At 45.1% G+C, this 19,460-nt stretch overlaps 1 protein-coding gene across 7 annotated transcripts in view; it reads left to right on the top strand.

The window, feature by feature from the left end:
- Nucleotides 1-19,460, top strand: part of MIPEP (mitochondrial intermediate peptidase) — a 200,559-nt gene that overhangs the window by 151,556 nt on the left and 29,543 nt on the right. For 3 of the 7 annotated variants that reach the window (XM_006927168.4, XM_045041758.1, XM_003980259.6), the window contains one exon: nt 6,456-6,717. The exons of the other annotated variants lie outside the window; for them this stretch is intronic. In XM_006927168.4, the coding sequence (XP_006927230.1) occupies nt 6,456-6,494 (39 nt within the window). In that variant the 3' untranslated portion in view covers nt 6,495-6,717. Of the gene's footprint in view, nt 1-6,455; nt 6,718-19,460 lie in introns of those variants that run through there. 7 annotated transcript variants of the gene reach the window in all.

Genomic DNA, 19,460 nt, shown 5'->3' with positions numbered 1-19,460 from the left:
CATTTTCCGTGTTCTCGGGGCACTTAGTAAAGGGGACCATAACAAGATTCCCTGTTTGCCAGGTTGTCTTAGAGGCATAATCGACATGCCAACCAGTTGCCCTGTCATTTTTTTCAAATAATTGTATTACTTGGACATCCAGATGGGCACTCAAGAGGTTAAAGAGTTCCTGCCAAGAATATGTTGATACTTAAATAATAGCCTGGTTAGATTATGTATTATACATTACAAACTAACAGGGCGTAAACCGGCAGCTTCGTACACGCACTGAACTCATCTTGGAACTGACAGAATTTGTTCTCGGTAAAAGCGTAGAAATATGCAGAGCTGGGAGCCCCTTAAACATGTAAGGGCTTCTGTTTGCAAGGAGTTACCACAGATACTTGGAGGCCACCCAGAAGACGTCCTTAAGCGCAGAGCTCCTAGGCACTTCCTTCTGCCGGTGTCATGCCTCGAACTGCAGCAGCAGCGGCCGAGCACGGCCGAGCTTCGGGTCCCGGTCACGGCCGGGCAGAGCCACGTTCCCCGTGCTGGCCTTTTCAGTAGAGCCTGCTCCCAGGGTCCTCTGCACTCCACCGCCACGGATAGTTAAGTAGCTGTGACCGTTTGCAAAGGGTAAACCGTGGCGCCAAAACCGAGTTGCCCAAAAGACAATGGACATTTTGGCTCCGTCTTCAAGGCAGCGAGGGGACAGTTAATAGGTTGGGTCCGTGTAGCCGCGGTGGCATCAGGCAGCTATCAGACTCCCCCCACCCGTCCAGAATGTCCCCACACATACGGGTTCTGTCGTATCCGGGATGCCGGTATTTAAATGTGGACCTTTTGAGAATGTGTTGTTTTACAAAACCCCAGGGCACGAGACAGTACGTCCCCACGCTCCGAGAGCGTGGGCTCTGGCACCAGGCTTCCAGGGTTCAACAACAACAACAAAAAAGTAAGAATCGTGTGATCTCTCTTTGCTCTGCTTTATTAGCAAGGTAGGTTCCTCACAGATGTGCTTTAAGGTTCCGATGAGTTGATGCTCTTAGCGAGGTGCCTGGCCCATAGTAAATGATCGGCAGATACCTGCTATCAGCGCTTTGTTTTCTGCTGAACCCCTTCTCGACCAGCCGTGTGTGGGGTCAGGTCCTCATGCCTGCTGTCCTCACCCTCACTTATTCCCAGCTCTGTGCCAACAGGCACTGGAAAGAATAGCACAGAGTACAATTTGGAAACCCCCACTGCCTCAAGAGTCAGTCTTGGAATCCTTTTGATATCATAATTTATTTTAGTCGGGCCCAGAATAATTGCAAGGTTATGAAACATGCTAGTTGGAGCGGAGCGGTCGAGACGAAAATGTCCTGGCTTGCACCGACTTTTATCAGCCCATTTGCCCCTCAGGTAAAATGAGGAGAAAAATAAATTAAATCATCATTCTTCAGCTACTCATTACGTATTGTCTCTTCCTCTAGGACAGATGAACGTCAACTCCCTCTTTTCCTTTTTATGAACTGATATGTGCGGAGTCTGTCCTAATGCAACTTTGTCTTTCTCACATGGCTGTCAACACTTCCCTCTTTTTAGTTGTGAGGTTTCAGTCTTCTTTTGGCAAAATCCGTCTGTCCCTCTCCCCACCTCCCCCCCCCCCCCCCCCCCACCGCCCCCAGTTTAGGTAACTTCCACGGTGAAACACGTTTGGAAATTCCACTCAGGGACTGAACAGCTCCAACCTGGCTCCCAGGGGCTCCCAAGAGACCGCGGGTCTAATCATCACCCTTTAAGATTACGACTTGAAGACAAGGGGGACGTCTTTGTCAGCTTTTTAAAAAATCAAAGAGTTCCTGGAACTTTCTGGACCATACACACATATGAAAGCTAATTTCAATTTTTCTTATTTAAGGAACTGCCTGCAAACGTCGCATTTTTCTTTTAATTCTCTGTGTAGAAGCTAGTTCATGTCGACACTTGCCAAACATTTAAATCTAATTAAAGCAAGGATACCATCACGATATGCCAAGAGGATTCTTGCCTCAGGACTATTCTTTATCCCAGTGAGTCCTGATTTCCTCTTTTGGGGACCTTCGTCTCTAGCAGTCACATGACATACAAAAATGACCAAACCACTTCTGACCAGATTTTATTTAAAAATGCCATGAGCGTGTATGTTTTTGTTTTGCTGTTGCTAGAATTGCCATTCCCTGAGACGCAGGCACGGTGGAGGATGGGAGACTGGAGAAGGACACGGGCTAGCTAGGTCCGCGTCCCGCGAAGGACAGAGCAAGGTCATATTTATATTGGCAGTTTGTCGAGTTAAAGTGAACCACTTCAAAGGGACAGGAGGCTATGCTTAACTGAACAGGTTGGCTCTGAATAACTGGGTTTTACCTTCTGACAGGCCCAGGCATTTAATTATAAATGACCAGTCATTTAATTATAGAATGTTTCACATACTAAAGGGAAGAAAAGGGTGTAATCGGTTAACACGTTTGATTGAGAGCCACGTTTAGATGTTTTCCCTACAGCTGTTCTCTGCATTAAGAAACTTGGCGCGTAGGAAGTGCCCGAAACCTGATTTATTAATCAGATTGCTTCTACTTAAGCAATGACCTACATCTAAAGATCTAATGTGAAATGGGCTACTTTAGCAACCATCAAAGACTCAACCATTTCCATCCTTAGTGACGCGGCTGGGTCAGAGGAAAGGCCTTCTTTCACCCGTAGAGATTATTTGACTGGGAAAGGAAAACTATGTTTTGAACTTTAGTTTTGTAAATAAAGACAAAGCAATGAACTTCCCCCTCAGTAGCTTCTCCTTATTTCTCAGATATTTCCTGGGTGAAGATAGTAGAATTGAACTTGGATGAGGATGAGAATATTTTGATCTGCAGTTGAAAACATTACAACATTCTTATTTTCTTAACTACTGCAGGTCTAGTCCGTGGCTTACGAGTACGTGTTTGGCACGACTGTTTTTATGTCCGCCACGCAAGCCAGTCCTTGGGCAGTTTCCCACGCGGCCGCTCCCCCTGATGGGAATGACCGTGGCCATGTGTCCCGTCCTGGACCCGCCCCCAAACTCTCTGTTCTCAAGGCCGACTGAGGCCTGATGGTTCCCCCGCCCCCCAACCCGGCACCTAAATGTGACAAGCTGTTGGCTTTCCTCTCACATTCTGGCCCAGTTACCTTCTCATCCTGGTCACTGTCGTTCCAAGCCCTATAATCTTTATAAAACATGTCTCCCGGAGCCTCCACCCTTCCTCCAAGACCCCAGCAGACCACTTAGTGGTCAGTATACATTCTTTTCCTTTTCCCACCTTCGTGCCTTCCTACATCGTCCTCTCCACCTAGAGGGGCCTAATTTGACCCTGACCCTTCCCTGTCCTTCAAGTTGCCACTCAGATCCCATCCCTCCACAAAGCCATCTGAATCTCTCCATCAGAATTCATCTTCCTCCCTCTCTTCTCCCACCAACTGCACTTTGCATGCTGTTAACACCCACAGTTGACTTTTTCCCAAACGTTTTGTGTTGAAACTTTTCAGACATTCAGAAAAGTTGAATGAAAAGAACAGTAAACACGCGCTTGCCACTTAGATTCTACAATGAACATTTTATTGTCTTTGTCACACATCCAACCATCCATTCCTCTATCCACCCCTCAAGCCATCATGTGTATATAATATATATAATTTTTCAAAGCAAGTGTCAGACAGCAGTACATTTTGCCCTAGACACTATTATATGACTATTTCTCTTTTTTAGGTAATATTTATAGACAGTGAAATGCATACATCTTTAATGTACCGTTTAATGAATTCTGAGGCATATATACGCTTAATAACGCCGATCACTGCCCATCTATAGAACGTGACCATCACACCAGAGAGCTGGCTTGTGTCCCTTCTCAGTCAGTTGTCCTCTCCACGCCCATAAGCAACAGCTCTTCTGATGTTTTTTCACCAGAGACTCCTTTGGCCCACCTTTGAACTTCCTGTGAATAAAATCCAACAGGGTGCACTCCTTCGTGGAAGGCTTTTGACATTCAGCCATGTTGTTGTTTCACTCATCAGTGGGTTGTTGTTCTTGTTGCTGAGTGGTATTCCACTTTCCAAATATACCGTGTTTGTTTATCCATGTCCTATCGATGGAATCTAGTTGGGGGTTGTAAAATCCTTTTTTGTTGACATGCCTTCATTTCCCTCGGGTAAATACCTGGGAGGAAATGGCTGGGTCGTGGGGTACATGTGTGCGAATCTTAGAAGAAACTTCCAGATCTTTTTCTAAAGTGGTTGTACCACTTCACCCCTCCATCACTGATATGTGACAATGCATGCTGGCCCACAGCCTTGCCAACGTTTGGTCTTTGGAATTTTAGCCATTCTGGTGGTTGTGTTCTTTAGTTTTCTTTCCCCAGATGACAATGATGACGTGTCTTCTCAGTGCCTGTTGTGTTTATTTGCTTGTCTTCTTTTGTGAAAGGTCTACTCAAACCTGTTGTCCCTTTTAAAATTTTTTTTTAAGAATGGTTGTTTATTTAATGTTTATTTTTTATTTGTGAGAGAGCGCGTGTGCGCATGGGAGGGGAGGGACAAAGAAAGGGGGAGACAGAGGATTCGAAGTGGGCTTTGCACTGACAGTAGAGAGTCTGATGTAGGGCTCAAACCCATGAATTGCAAGATCATGGCCTGAGGCAAAGCTCTATTTAGGAGTTCTCCAAAATAGGAGAATCTGGAGGAATTTTAACCGACGGAGCCACCCAGCCACCCCTAAATGTTTATTTCTTTGAGAGAGAGAGTGCCCACGAGTCAGGGGAGAGGTAGAGAGAGTGGAGAGAGAGAGAGTCCTAAGCAGGTTCCCTGCTGTCACCATGAGTCTGACATGGGGCCCCATATCATGAACCAGGAGATCATGACCTAAGCCGAAATCAATAGACACCCAACTGACTGAGCCACCCAGGTGCCTTTTAAAAATACTTTCTATAAGTTGAAGGAGTCCTTTATATATTCTGGATACCAATCCATTATGAGATATATATGATATATATGTTGAGTGTTTTCCCCTATTCTGTCATTTACCTATTCATTTCCTTAATGGTTTCTTTTTAAAAAACAGAAGTTTCTTGTTGTTGTTGTTTTTGATGAGATCTAGCATATCGTTTTTTTTCTTCTGTGGTTATTGTTACTTTCTTGTCTAAGAAACCTTTGCCTACCTCAAAGTCACAAAGGTATTTTCTTCTACACGCTTCATAATTTTAGCTTTCACAGTTAGTCATATTGTGACTTAGCCTGCTTGTCTTTGAATGCTCGTGACCTGGCCTCATCCTTTACACACAGTAAATACTCAAGACATCTTAATTGAATTGCATTAAAGACTGAGATGATAATAGAGGACTCTGTCAATCTTTTAATGTCTCTGTTTTGGAATGAGTTTTATGGGATCCACCCCCAAATTAAAGGCCAGTGTATAGAGCCCTGCTCAACCCTTGAGTTAGCCAAGAATTATCTGCCAAGAATAATGGTCAAAACAACAACGTTGATTGCTTGAATCTTGGCTTCTTTGAGAGTGAAGAGTGGTGATAAATTTAGCTTTTTACCGAATTGTTAAGACATGCTAGACACGATGCCTCCTTGTTTTCTATTACATCTTCTTGTTTTATATTTATAGCCACCTCAAATGTTAAATGACGAAATCTGAGTACCAGATATTTTAGATGATTCCTCATTATACAATTAGAAAGTTGCAAATCTAGGAGTTCTCCAAAATAGGAAAATCTGGAGGGAAGCCAATAACTTGACTCTGATAGGAGATTTCTACAAAAGAGTTACACTTGGTTGATTTTAAAGTGTATAGAACCTCACAGTAAAACTTGATAAGCAAATAAACGTATTAAGTTCTGAACCAATGCACTCAAAGATAACTAACAATTCAGTCCTCTAACATCACTCTAAGTATATAGTAATATCTGCAATATAAAAACTCTTGGGAGGGGCGCCTGGGTGGCTCAGTCGGTTGAGTGTCCGACTTCGGCTCAGATCATGGTCTCGCGGTTCGTGACTTTGGGCCCCGCATCGGGCTCTGTGCTAACAAACAGCTCAGAGCCTGGAGCCTCCTTCGGATTCTGTGTGTGTGTGTCTCTCTCTCCCCCTCCCCTGCTCATGCTCTGCCGCTCTCTGTCTCTCAAAAATAAATAATGTTAAAAAAAATTTTTTTTTAACTCTGGGGAAACCTATTTGGTCCTAAATCTCTATTCTAACTGCTGATTAGATAGTAAAAATATATTAAAATCATAAATAGCTTCAGGGCCCGCATACTGACCATGAATTTTTTTTTTTACTCATGACTTTTTGTAATGTTCACACAGGTCATAGAGCCAAGCTCTCATTTCAAAAAGCCAGAATGTTCCCCTAGTGCAGAGTGTCTTTGTTCCTCTTTACTGTCTGCAGCTGGGTGTGCTGGCTGATCTTTTCTTTGTTTGCAGGTATGCTTCAGAAATGTCCTTCTATTGATGACTTTGTAAGTGCCCTTGTTTCTGACTTGGATCCGGACTTCGAAACTTTCCTCATGGATTCTGAGTGACGGAAGCACCTTGGATCTTTTAAATCAAGGCCATTGTAGAGATGAACTTTGCTGTAAATGGTACAGCTGTGAACTCTCGTTTCTGCTTTCAGTATTCACTTCTGTAATAACTTCTGAGAAAGCTTAAATGGATGGAACTGGGAATAAATAATTTGTTTTAATTATTCTGGCTTTTAGCCTGTTTGGCAGATTTTTGAACATATGGAAATCTACTCAATGAGCTAATAAAAACTAGAGCCTAGCGTAGTTAAATGCAAAGTATGGGCATTTCCTTAATCCAACCAGTCTCCTGTTGAACTTTTCCCCTTGCATTGATCTCTAATTGGTTCAATTAGAGACTTAATTAAAAGCAAACTTATTTTAGTTTGCAACAGTCTTTAGAAGAGTTACACGTGTAGTTCTTTTGAATGATTGCCACTTGAAAATGCACGTGGAGCAATTATGGTTTCCAAAGTACTTGTAGTTGACTGCACTGGGTTCGTCTGAGTGCTTGGGCACTGCACGGGTGGGCTCAGGACAGAGAGGACTTGAACTCATGCTTTTCGGGCTTGATTATGAAAGTACAAAGGGAAGGGCAATCAACCAGCAAATGTGCCAAGACCCAGCAACTGGTAAACAAGGAAAGTGGGATTCAGGCCACGTCTGCCTTCATCCTGAACCTATCTGCTTTGCATCCTTGCATATTGTATCACTGCCTGTTACTAATAGGAGAGAAATTCTTCAGTGGGTTTTTCCTACCATCAAAGTTGAGAATTTAATTATAGACTTGAGCTTAAAATGGCATCCGCTAACACCCTCTTCTGCCTCTCACTAAATGACCAGAGATGAAGCAAACGGCAAGATTTAAAATCCCCACAGCTAGAACACATGTCCAGCCTATTCGTAGGATCTGGAGGGATTTCTACAAGCTCGGAAACAGATGAGACCGGATGAAGAAATGTCAGTGGCCCACGCGTCCCGGATCCCCCTGGGCGCGAGGCTGACAGACCTTCCCTTCTGCCCCCACCTCCTGCTCGCGCTGAGAAACCCGAAGTGTGCACCTGACAGAAGGCAGAGCCGCTGGCCTACCACCAGGGCAGGGCGCTTACATTGGCCAGGGTGCTGCCATTTATCGCGTTTCCACCTCCTCCCCATTTGAATCTCTCCGTCTGCGAACACTTGGAAACTGCATCTCACAGCGAATACTTGGGCAGGAAGCAGGGAATAGGGCAAGCCTGCCAGGGGAGCCGTCTCTATACCCAGACAACACTGGGGAAGGGCAGGCTAGGCTTGACGGGGTGATGGCCACAGGAAGAGCCCCGATCCTGGTGCCCAGGGAGGAATGCAACTGTGTCCAAGCTCCACCCCGTTTATTCAGTCTCTGAGCCAAGGAAAGGAAAGATCTTACCGGACAAACTCGCAGTACACAAATGCTAACTCCGTTCTGGGAATGGACTTGAAGACACATCAACCCGCCGGTCAGAAACGGTGCCCCTGGGAAACCCAGAGAGAAGCCTCTGGGTCTTTTCCTCGCCGAAGGCGAGGGAGGAGGAGACTCTGTGTGGAGCCTCTGTACAAACAGAAGAAAAAGGAAAGGGAAAGACTACTTGGAAGGTAATAACTTGGAAAATTATTTTTTAAACTTTTTTTAATGTTTATATATTTTTGAGAGAGAGAGAGAGAGAGAGAGAGAGCAAGCAGGGCAGGAGCAGAGAGAGAGGGAAACACAGAATCCGAAGCAGGCTCCAGGCTCTGAGCTGTCGGCCCAGAGCCCGACGCGAGGCTCGAACCCACGAGCTGTGAGATCATGACCTGAGCCGAAGTCGGACGCCCAACTGACTGAGCCACCCAGGCGCCCCTGAAAATTATTTTTTAAAGGAAGTAAATAAGGCACATTGTAGGAAACCTCTCTGGTATTCTCAATGAGATTTGAGAAAACACACTATTAAATGAAGCCATAAAAGAAACGCTGAGCAAAAATAAGGTAATAGGATAAGCTAAAAAAAAAAAAAGGCAGAGAAACTGAGACGTGAGTACAGTGATTTAAAACGTGATCCAAGCAGAAAAGAGCAAGACTGTCGAGGTCAACCTTGAGAAGCATCTCCGGGTGCAGCTCAAAGAGATGTGGTGAGACCGATGGCCAGGTGGCCGAGAGGGGAGCCAACCTCCTCTGGGTGACAGAATTCTGAGGAACAAAGGCAAGAGCAAAAGATCAATTCTTCTGCATTCCCACGGCTCAAAACAGCCTCCAGCACGTTGGAGTTGCTCTGGTGGATACATGCCATTCCGGGGATTTAAGGAAACTTTTGAGATGGGAAGAAAAAATAAGTGTGCAGTTTAACAAGGGGATTTTGATGGTTGCCCAGTAAATGTGAATGTACTTAATGCCACTGAACTGTACACTTAGAAGTGGTTAAAACAGTAAATTATACCTTAGTGCATTTTAGGTTTTTTTAATTAGAAAAGAAAAGAATCCTGCATTCCAGACCAAAACAAATAAAACAGTGAAAAGAGACCCTTGCGTAGACGCAATCTGCCTGTCCTTTGAGAGGTTAATTACGAATATAATTAAAATTCTAAGCCAGCGTATCCCAAATTGGGCTTTGCAGAACACTTCCCAGTAGCTGTTACTTGTGAACTCAGAAGGGTCCTGTTGTGAAATACATTTGGGAAATGCTAACTAAGTGTGGAAAGTTAGCAATCCTGCAATTACAGAACATCTCTAGCATTGCATATAGGAACCAGTATTTCCCAAACACATTTGATCATAGGACCCTCACCCCCTTTTTTGGAGTACCTATGGATGACATTTTGCACAAAGCTGGGAAGTAACTACTAAAAACATTCAGCTGGAAATAACAGGCTTACGCATAAAGGAACAAAAAATTACGGTGATCCCAGAATGCAGTTGTTCATCTTCATTAAATGCCAAAGGACAGTGAAAAAAAGTTTTGAGAGGTAAAGTCTGAGATGCAAAATAGCATTCTCAGATATATAAGGGCTCAGGAAACATCTAAGCTTTGTACCTTTCTTTAAAAATTGCTAAAAGAAAAAATACTTTAGGCCAAGCATCAAAGGAAAGGAAATCCCTATGGAGCTTCTAAGAATGCAGAGGGGTCACTGCCTCTTTCAAAATAACAGCTGGATAAATCATAAAAGCAAATTATTTTATTATGAATGCTTTTCCTTATGATGGGAATAAACCCATAAGCGCACAGCAATTCCTCGGGGGAAAAATTCTCTCCTGTAACCATGATATACCACCAGCTTCCAAAAATCCAATTCGAAGCACTTATGAATATATAAGCACGAAAAAAATCACGTAGAAAAAGAACTGTAGGAAAATGAATAAAATGTTAATGTGGTTATCTTTAGTGTTTGGAGATTGGCCTTTTATTTTTCTCCATTCTTCTTCTTCTATTCCCAAACTTCAAAAAAAGTAGGCGATATGTTAATTTTAATCATTGAACATTTACAAAAAGTTTAATAATCATGAGAGAGCCAAATTTAAAGAATTTTTCCAATTCTGAAGAAATGCTTGGCTGCTGGAAGCAAATTCAGAAAACGTCTCTGGGACGTTCGCGGAACAATTTGTGCAGACAGACGTTGTATTCACACCCAAGGTCTAGTCTGGTTGGTAAAAGTGATTGAGATAAAACACTGAACAACGACAGTGCTCGACACTCATGTGCCCTTTTTCAGTTTATGGAAAACTTTGTCTTGTAGTTATCTCATGGGATGCTCCTCACCTTTGAGGCAGGCAGGCTTGGTGACCTGTCTGGTGGCACAGCGCCGGTCACTGGCAGACGCAGGACCAGAGCCAGCTTCTTGGGTTCCTTGCCAACTTCACTACCCTTCCCACTTGATACACGTCTTCAGGGGAACATGCATGTTTTCTGCAGGCTCTCAAGTGTACACATAGACATGGATGCAGTGTTGTATGGTCACATGACCCATTGAGGAGGCCAAGGGGCCCATGGGCAGATAGAAGACACAGCAGAATATGATATAATGTTACAACATCAGACCGGGAAAGCCAAGGACTTGCATTAGGGAAGATTGGGATACATCACGGTTAGAACACTTAGCAAGTCCTAGAGCTCCTGAGAGGTCAAAGGCCAGGGGAATTTAATCATGACAACATAGTTGGTCTCCTTACGTAAGAGCAACATTAGCACCCTGTTGGGGGTGAGGGACACAACTATGCAGTCACTCGGGTACATACAGTAGCCGAGGTCCTGAGAACCACTCGGAACACACAAAAACACGCACGATAGGAAGTGTGACATGTAGTATGTTTGTCTCTCTCACGCCTATCCGTGTGGGAATTCTCAGCACGGTTGGTATTTGTTCGGACCGAATCAGTTACAGCTTTGTAAGCCCTGTGATGGGTGCTCTAAATAACAAGGATGATTAAAATCTGAATTCTGCCCTCAACACTGCTAACTGTGTAGTCGACAGGTGCCGAAGAATGAAGGGACTTCTAGTGTGTGGTTACAGGTTAGACCAGAATGTAAGAGCAAGTACGTCTTCAGGGAGGTCTTGAGGGAAGTGACAGGGAGGAACGAGAAAAGGGACCGAAATGAGAAAAGGGACCGAAGTGAAGGACTGCCTCGGTGAAACAGATGAGCAAAGGATTCCAGAACAAAGAGGTGACCGCCACCCCAAAAGAACCAGAGAGACTGAAACCTAGACAGATTATTTTATATCCATTCCCCCCACAAAATACAAGATGCTGATTTTAAGGGGATTTTTATTTTATATTTTAGAGAGTGCTAGTGGGGGAGAGGGGCAGAGGGAGAAAGAGAACAAATCCTAAGCAGGCTCCACGCTCCGCACAGAATTCGGGGCTCGGTCCCACGACCCTGGGATCGTGACCTGAGCTGAAATCAAGAGTCAGACACTCAACTGAATGAGCCACCCAGGTGCCCCTAGAAGACACTTCTAAAGCGTGTTGCTTACCACACCGTGTTGCTACCAAAGAACCTTGCACGGAGTCCATGTTGAACGTTTGAAAAAAAATGCCAAGCAAACTGTCTGGCAACCTGATAGCTGGTGGCATCCCGGGCCCTGTGTGCCTTCCGCCTCACCTGTGCCTTCTCAAGGCAGCTGCTTCTGCCTGGAACGTCCTTCCTTGTGTTCCACATGCCCAAATCCTACACGCACATCAGGTTGCAACTCCGAGGCCACTTGCCTGAGACCTGGTTTCCCTTTTTTGATCTTAACTCACGGCATGTAATTAAATCTTTTAAAGAGCTCTTGTGCTTCCTACTTGATAATGTATGTGTTTGTGAACATGTTTATCACCCCTGCTGCTAGATTGTTAATTCCCCAAGGGGAAAGGCTACATCTTTTGTTGTTTTGGGGTGGGTCCCTCACGACGTCTTGCACGTTGTAGTAGCTCAGTATTTACCTAATGGATATTGCGTGTTTTATGGAGTTCTGCGCAATCCATATATTACTGTGCTTTTTCTTCTATACCGTGAATGGGAGGAGCCTGAAGAGAGAGTCAAGAGAACTGAGGGGAAAGGAGGTCTGAGCAGTTTCTGTGTCCCCGGCACCCAGCAGTGGGTGACACACAGCCATTACCAGTTGTTGAACTGAACAAAATGGGAGGAGAGTGTGGATCATGTTGGCTAAGGCAGGGAAGGGTTTCCAGAGTGGGGATAGTGATAGCGTCCAGGGCCGCAGAGGGGCAGGGGCAGGACGGGCCATAGCTCCTCTTACACCTGGGGACTAAGAGAATGTGAGCGGAGAGAGAAACCAGATGAAAAATGAAACCAGAAGCAACGAGTGTAGGTCATTCTGTCAAGAAACCTGGTCAGGATAATGGCAAGGGTGATGGGATGGCATCAGGTCTCACGATCACATGCCTCTGAGGAACGTAGAGTTGGATGAGTCCACATTGTCCCCAGAGGTGTGTGAAGAGTGTGAAATGATGTATTACACCCCCGTCACCAATCACAGGGCTTTGCAGCATTGTGGCTGGCTTCTGCGTCACATTCTCCAGATAGACATCGTGATGGCTAATTTTATGTGTCAGCTTGGCCGGGCCCCCTCAGATAGGTGGCCTAACATCATTCTGGATGTTTCTGTGGGGATGTTTTTCAATGAGATTAATGTCTAGGTTAATCAATAATCTGGGTGGTCCTCACCCAATCAGTCAAAGCCTTGAATAGAACAAGAGACTACCCTTCTACAAGCAAGGATGAATTCTGCTGCAGGCTACCTTTGGACTTCATCTGCAACATCAGCTCTCCTGGGTCTCCAGCCTGCCCACCCACCCTGCAGATCTGGACTTGCCAACCTCCATTATCATGTGAACCAATTCCTTACGATCAATCAATCTCTTTCTCCTTCTCTCTCTCTCTCTTCCTGACCCCCAGTGTATTTTTATTAGTTCTATTTCCCTAGAGAACCCTATTTCAGATTTTAACAAAGCAGGTCTCATCCAAGGGAGACAAATGGAAGGCCTATTAGTCATGGTAAGTGAGGCATGAGGAAAAGAACTGGACAGAGCCTGGAGGAAAGACATGCTGGCTGACTGCAGACATTTTTAAAAACTGCTATGTGGGAGGAGGGACAGCCTTTACAGTCCCCAGAAAGGCAAAACTATCAGTGACCTAAAGCCACAGAGGCCGTCTAGTTTTGACTCAGTATAAAGGATATCTTGCTAATAAGTTGAGCTGCTAACAATGACACGGGGCCCTTCCATTACTGGAAATGTTCGAACAGAAGCTGATAAGCGCCTAGCAGGGATGCTTCAGAAGGAAGTCCTGCTTGGGGATTGATACAGCTCCAAGTGTATCAGAAAGGTTTGAAAGGGGATTTAGAAAATCCAAGCCAGGGAAACAGAGTCAGTTCAGGTCCTTTGAGAAGCAGATGGTGAGACAGGCTTAGATGCACAGGAGATTAATTGGGGGAAATGCATGTGAAGGATAAAGAGGAGGTAGGAAAAGTTTGCAGGGAGAGCCCTTAGACACTGATGCAGGTCAGACAGCCGTGAAAGGAGAGCGGTGGGGAAGGAATATCAGGCAAGAGGAAGCAACTCAGAACTCTGAGAAGGTTTTGGACAGGCCAGTGGGGAGTCTGCAAGTCAAAGTTGCTCACCAGAGGGGTCCTGCCCCCCACAGAAACTATCCAGCATTCATATGGAAATGTAAACGACACAGTACCTCAGGCCATCTTGAAAAAGAACAAAATCGGAGGACTCACACTCCCCAATTTCAACACATACCACAAAGCTGCTGTAATCCAGACAGTGTGGTACTGGCATGAGGATAGACATACAGGCCACTGGAATAAAATTGAGAGTCCAGAGATAAAGCTTTACATTTATGGTCAATTGACTTTTGACAAGAATGCTGATTTCCTTCCAATGGGGAAGGAATACTCTTTCCAAAAAATGGTTCAGGAATAGCTAGATATTCACATACAAAAGAATGAAATTAGACCTCTACTACTTCACCCCATATACCTACAAATGAATTATAGGCTTGAGTATAAGAGCTAAAACTGTAAACATAGGTGTACATTTTTATGACCTTGGGCTGAGTAATGGGCTCCTAGATAGGACACCAAAAGTACCAGAGACAAAATAAAAAACAGATAAATAGGACTGCACCAAAATGTAAAACTTTTCCATTTTGCTGCAAATTACACTAACAAGAAAGCAAAAAGACAACCCACAGAATGGGAGGAAATATTTGCAAATCCTATCTTTGATAGGGGACTTGAATATAGGGAACTTTTATGACTCAACAATAAAAGGGCAACATAACCCAATTAAAAAATGGGCAAAGGAGCTGAACAGATATTTCTCCAAAGAAGATACACATACAGCCAGGAAGCACATGAAAAGATGCTTCCCGTCATTAACCATTGGGGAAATGCAAGTCAAAAAGACAGTAACAAGCCCTGGGGGGATGTGGAGACACTGGAACTCTCCCATTGCTGATGGGAATATAAAATGGTGCAGCTTCTTTGGAAAACAGTTTGGTAATGACTCAAAAAGTTAAGCATACAGTTGTCATATGACTCAGCAATTCTACCCCCGGGTATATACCCGTGAAATGAAATAGGAATATATTAAATATATTAGATCTATTGGATATTTGTCTGAATATATATTTGTATAACACATTCATATGTAAATGTAAAATCTTTATAAATCCCAAAATTCATACATGAATGTTCATAGAAACTTTATTCATAATACGCAAAAAGTAGAAACTACCCACAGTTCATCAAGTGATACGCAGAGAAACAAAAGTGGTATAGCCACAGAGTGGAATGTTACTCAGCAGTAAAAAGAAACAAAGCATCGTTACGTACTACACTGTGGATGAACCCTGAAAACATGATGCTAAGCGAAAGACCAAGAATTGTATGATCCTAATTATATAAAATCTCCAGAGTAGACAAATACAGAGAGGCAGAAAGTAGATTAGTGATCGCCTCGGAAGTGGGAGCTGGAGGAAATGGGGAGTGATCACGGGTGTGGGGTTTCACTTGGGGATGATGGAAATGATCTAGAATTAGTGGTGATGGTCGCACCACTCTGTGACGATACTGAAAACCATTGAAGTATATGCTTTAAATAAGTGAATTTTGTGGCATATGAATCACGCTTCAGTTAGGCTGTTAAAAATAGCGCCAGAAACGGTCCAGCACCAGTACCCTCGCCACGGTCCGTCACTGAGTGGAGTCCCCTGCCCAGGGGAAGCCCAGCCCACCAACCCTGCTGTGCTGGACCCCAAGGCTTAGCCACTGGTGCTGTCAGTCAACTGTAATCCCCAGCGCAGGCTCTCTTGAGGAAGATCTAAACAGTACATTTCCACAGCGCCCACAGAAACCGCGGACAGTCCCATCAAATTTGCATGAAGTTATTTTCAGAGAAAGCATTGTGCTATTGCAATGAGTCCTTCTGCCTGGCATCTCATTTAACAGACATCAATTCTCTGTGTCCCGCTGTGAAACAGATGCCGTGCTGGGGACTGGGGAAAATCTGGTCACAACGGGGCTCGGACTCACAGATCGCAAGATCATGACCTGAGCCGAAGTGGACACTTAACTGACTGAGCCACCCAGATGCCCCATCATAATTATTATTAACCAAGGATACGCTTACAGAATTTAAATTTGTCCAAGACCAAAACGCCAGTAAAAAGAAGTTACCAATGTCCAAATTCTATTCTTTCCCAAAGAGCTATGTTCTGTGGTTTTCACTCCCTGGTGGTCACACCCGTCCACACGGCAGCAGCGAGAATCAGCTACAGCTTAGTAACCCCAATGGGGAAAGGACACCTGTTTCACGATGGCCCTAGCACGTCCCTGGGTTGATTCTGATTGGACCCATCTTGGTCACATGCTCAGCCCTGAGCTAGGCACTGTAGCTACAGGGGAGCTCTGATGCATGGGTCATGTGAGGATCACATGAAGTCTGGGTCATTACTCAACCCGGGACATAGAAGAGGGCCACTCAATTGGAAGCATGGTCTGAGCAAGAAGGAGGGCAGCTACACAGAGGGAAATGGTCACAGGAGGCCGACTGTCAGCAGAAGAGGATCCTGGACAGATGAAAACAATAGAAGAACCACCACCGAGGAGGGATTATGGTGCTTTGTGGGGCAGAGTGAGGTGCTAAGAGCTATGGCCAGAAGCCAGAGTCCACCAGAATGGACAGCTATCCAACTGTAGCTGCTCTTCTGTACCCTTGAGACAAAAGTGGTGAGCCCCCCTAGAGCCTGGCAGAGGAGGAGAATGGAGGTGCAAGATTCCACACGCATCTGTCCAGTTTACCTGCAAGATCGCTAGTTCCCGGGCGCAGGTGCTCGCCATCGTGTGAGAGGTGGTGCAGGCTGAAGGCAGGGGCTGCTCCACGATAGAGCAGTGAGGTCTCGCTTGCCTAACCTTGGCATCCTAGGATAGAGAGGGCCTTCCCGAGTTCATCCAACCCACCTCCGTTTCTTCCGTCTTGAAAGAACACCTAGCTGCTCACTGTTTCCCCCGTCACTGCCCTTGAGGTACCGGGAACCCTATTAAAATGTCACTTATCCTTCCGTTCAGCAATACGTTGGTCAAACATCTGTTGAGTGTCCATTATGAGCCGAGTGCCCTGCTGGTTGCTGTGGCCACAGAGATGGAGAAGACGTGCTCCCTGGCCGAAGGAGCTCGAAATCGAGTGGAAAAGAGATCCGTAAATAAGCGATGATCATACACAGTGAGGTACCAGAACTGCCCTGGTACAGGGTGTATGAGGGCTGGGAGGACGGTGAGGGGCACAGTGATGCCAGGGAGCCTGGAGGGGCATGAGGAGGGCTTCAGAGATCATGATTCGCAGAGCAAATTGTTACATATAGATGTTATTCTTAATTTTAGTTTTAAATATTTTTAATTGATTTACTTTGAGAGAAAAAGTGTGGGTGGACACTCGAGTGGGGGAGGGGCAGAGAGAGAGAATCCCAAGCAGGCTCTGGGTTGTCAGCGCAGAGCCTGATGTGGGGCTTGATCTCACAAATCGTGAGATCACGACCTGAGCCAAAATCGAGTCGGACCCTTGACCGACTGAGCCGCTCAGGCGGCCCCGGATTTTATTCTTATTTTTTAAATCGACACCACTTTGTGAAAAAACAAACAAAAACAAAAAAAACTAGAGAACACAGAATAAGAAGAAAATCACCACAAGATGTTGGTGTCCTCTCAGTTTTCTCAGCACCATATTACCTATTGTTTTGTAACCTGCTTTTTTTGCTTTAAAATACAACCATCTGAGTCCTACGTATTTTTCTATACCAGTTTAATGGCTATATAGTTGTAATGAATGTGTTTGAGGCTCTTTGAAAGAAGTCAGTAAGCATCGCCCATCTTTCCCACCCCAATCAATTGAGATTGGTTCTCCACCTGCTGTGGAGATCTCACCACCCCCCTCCCCCATTCCTAATTAAAGCTAAATTGGGAGGCATAATTCACCATAAGAGACACACTGGGCTGGCCAACTCTATCGTTCTGTTCATACACTGGAAGAACCCACCTCAGGGAGAGTTTAAAGGAGACAACTGGCCAAGTCCCCAGCTCCTGCGTTGGCCCAGGTGGACAGTGAGGAAGAAAGGAAACGATGGCTCCAAGCACGGGGTCTCTGATGCCCCCCGCAACCCCCCAGCACCTGTAACTCACCAACCAGTAGGACTCTCTGGGAAGCCCACGACTCTATAACTGCGAAGACGCATTCCCTGCTGACAAGAGAAGGTCCTGGCTCATTGAACCAAGTACCCTTATTGGGCATTTAGGTTGTTGCTAAACAACACTGAAGTTAAATACCTTGCTAATTAATCTGTGACCACTTACGGTGATTTCATTCAAAGTTCTAGAAATGAAATTCCCAGGCCCAACAGTATCAGCGTGATTGAAGCTCGTGGTGCATTTTGCCCCATTTCCTTCTAGAAAGTTTGTATCAGTACACATTGTCCCGTGTGGGTCCACTTACATGCACACTGTTTTCAACAAATATGCCTGCAAATATATTTTTGCTTTCTTGTGATTTTCTTGACATTTTCTTTTTTCTGGCTCACTTTATTATAATATGGTATCCAATACACATATCAAATATGTGTTCATGGACTATGTTATCAGTCAACAGTAGGCTATTAGTAGTTAAGCTTTGGGGAGTCAAAGTTATACATGGACTGGGGCGCCTGGGAGGCTCAGTCGGTTGAGCATCTGACTTCAGCTCAGGTCATAGTCTCGCAGTTCATGGGTTCGAGCCCTGCATCGGGCTCTGTGCTGATGGCTCAGAGCCTGGAGCCTGCTTCAGATCCTGTCTCCCTCTCTTTCTGCCCATCTCCCCTTCTCTCTCGCTCTCAAAAATAAATAAAAACATTAAAAAAATTTTTTTAAGTTATTCATAGACTTTCAACTGCAAGGGGGAGGGGTCAGCACCCCTCACCCTCTGCGTAGTTCAAGGGTCAACTGCATGTGAGAGCATATTTCCTTAACGTGTACCCATTCTGGATTAGTCCTTTTGTGTTGATCTTGGAGAATTTGTTGGGTAACATATCTGTAGTTTCAATACTATTTCAATTTTGAGCCATCTTAATAGAGGAATTTTCCTGGTGGACAAGGGGATGGAAAGTGAGAGAAACTTCTTGAATAGACTGGACAATGTTTCCAGAGGCACAGACCCCTGAAATTGATCCTTACACCTATCCTGTACATAGATCGTATTTTCCAACCCTGGGGGCATCGTAGTGAAGTCACGAGAGGATGATTCTGGGAAAATACAATTCCTTAATAGTTCTGGGGCTTGGGGCAGGAGAAGTCTAAGTGTTTTCAACATAATATGGGACGAAATAGCACCTGCTTTCTGAATGACAGTCACATGGACGCTGCTTGGCCCATGGTAGGCAATGAATGAATTGTAATCCTTCTGGAATCATCTTACAGCATCTGGGGTGAGGGTGGAAGGTGAATCGATCGGATAGCAACGCCCCTTCTGCCTCTCGTCCGTATATACATCTGGCTCAGCTGAACCGCAGGTAAGAGGGGTGATGGACTCAACGATTTGGGCACGCCCAGGACTTCTGACCAGAATACCGCATTTGGGTATTCTGAATTCTGGTAACTCTCCTGAGCCACCGGGGTTTCTAGCAGCTGGTGGTCGGCCCATCAGCCTGTTCCATGCCTCTCCACGCCCTATATCCCTCACACCTGGAGCTGACAGAGATGTTCTCAAGATCTTTCAGGGTGTGCTCCCATACCCGTGTGAACTCTTGCCAAGTGAACTCTTCCTCATCCCCACCCGCACCAGTAAAGGCCAAGCCAGGGAAGGGAGTGCCCAGCCATCTTGCTGCCCTCTGTTTGACGTTGACTCCCCACCTACAACTCACCTTTGTCCTCAGACAGACACCCTAGAAGAGGTCTTGGATTCCAC

Source organism: Felis catus, chromosome A1, assembly GCF_018350175.1.
Source record: "Felis catus isolate Fca126 chromosome A1, F.catus_Fca126_mat1.0, whole genome shotgun sequence".
Lineage (NCBI taxonomy): Eukaryota > Metazoa > Chordata > Mammalia > Carnivora > Felidae > Felis > Felis catus.
The sequence above is the reverse complement of the archived record's forward strand: the minus strand, read 5'-3'. Positions and strand labels throughout refer to the sequence as shown.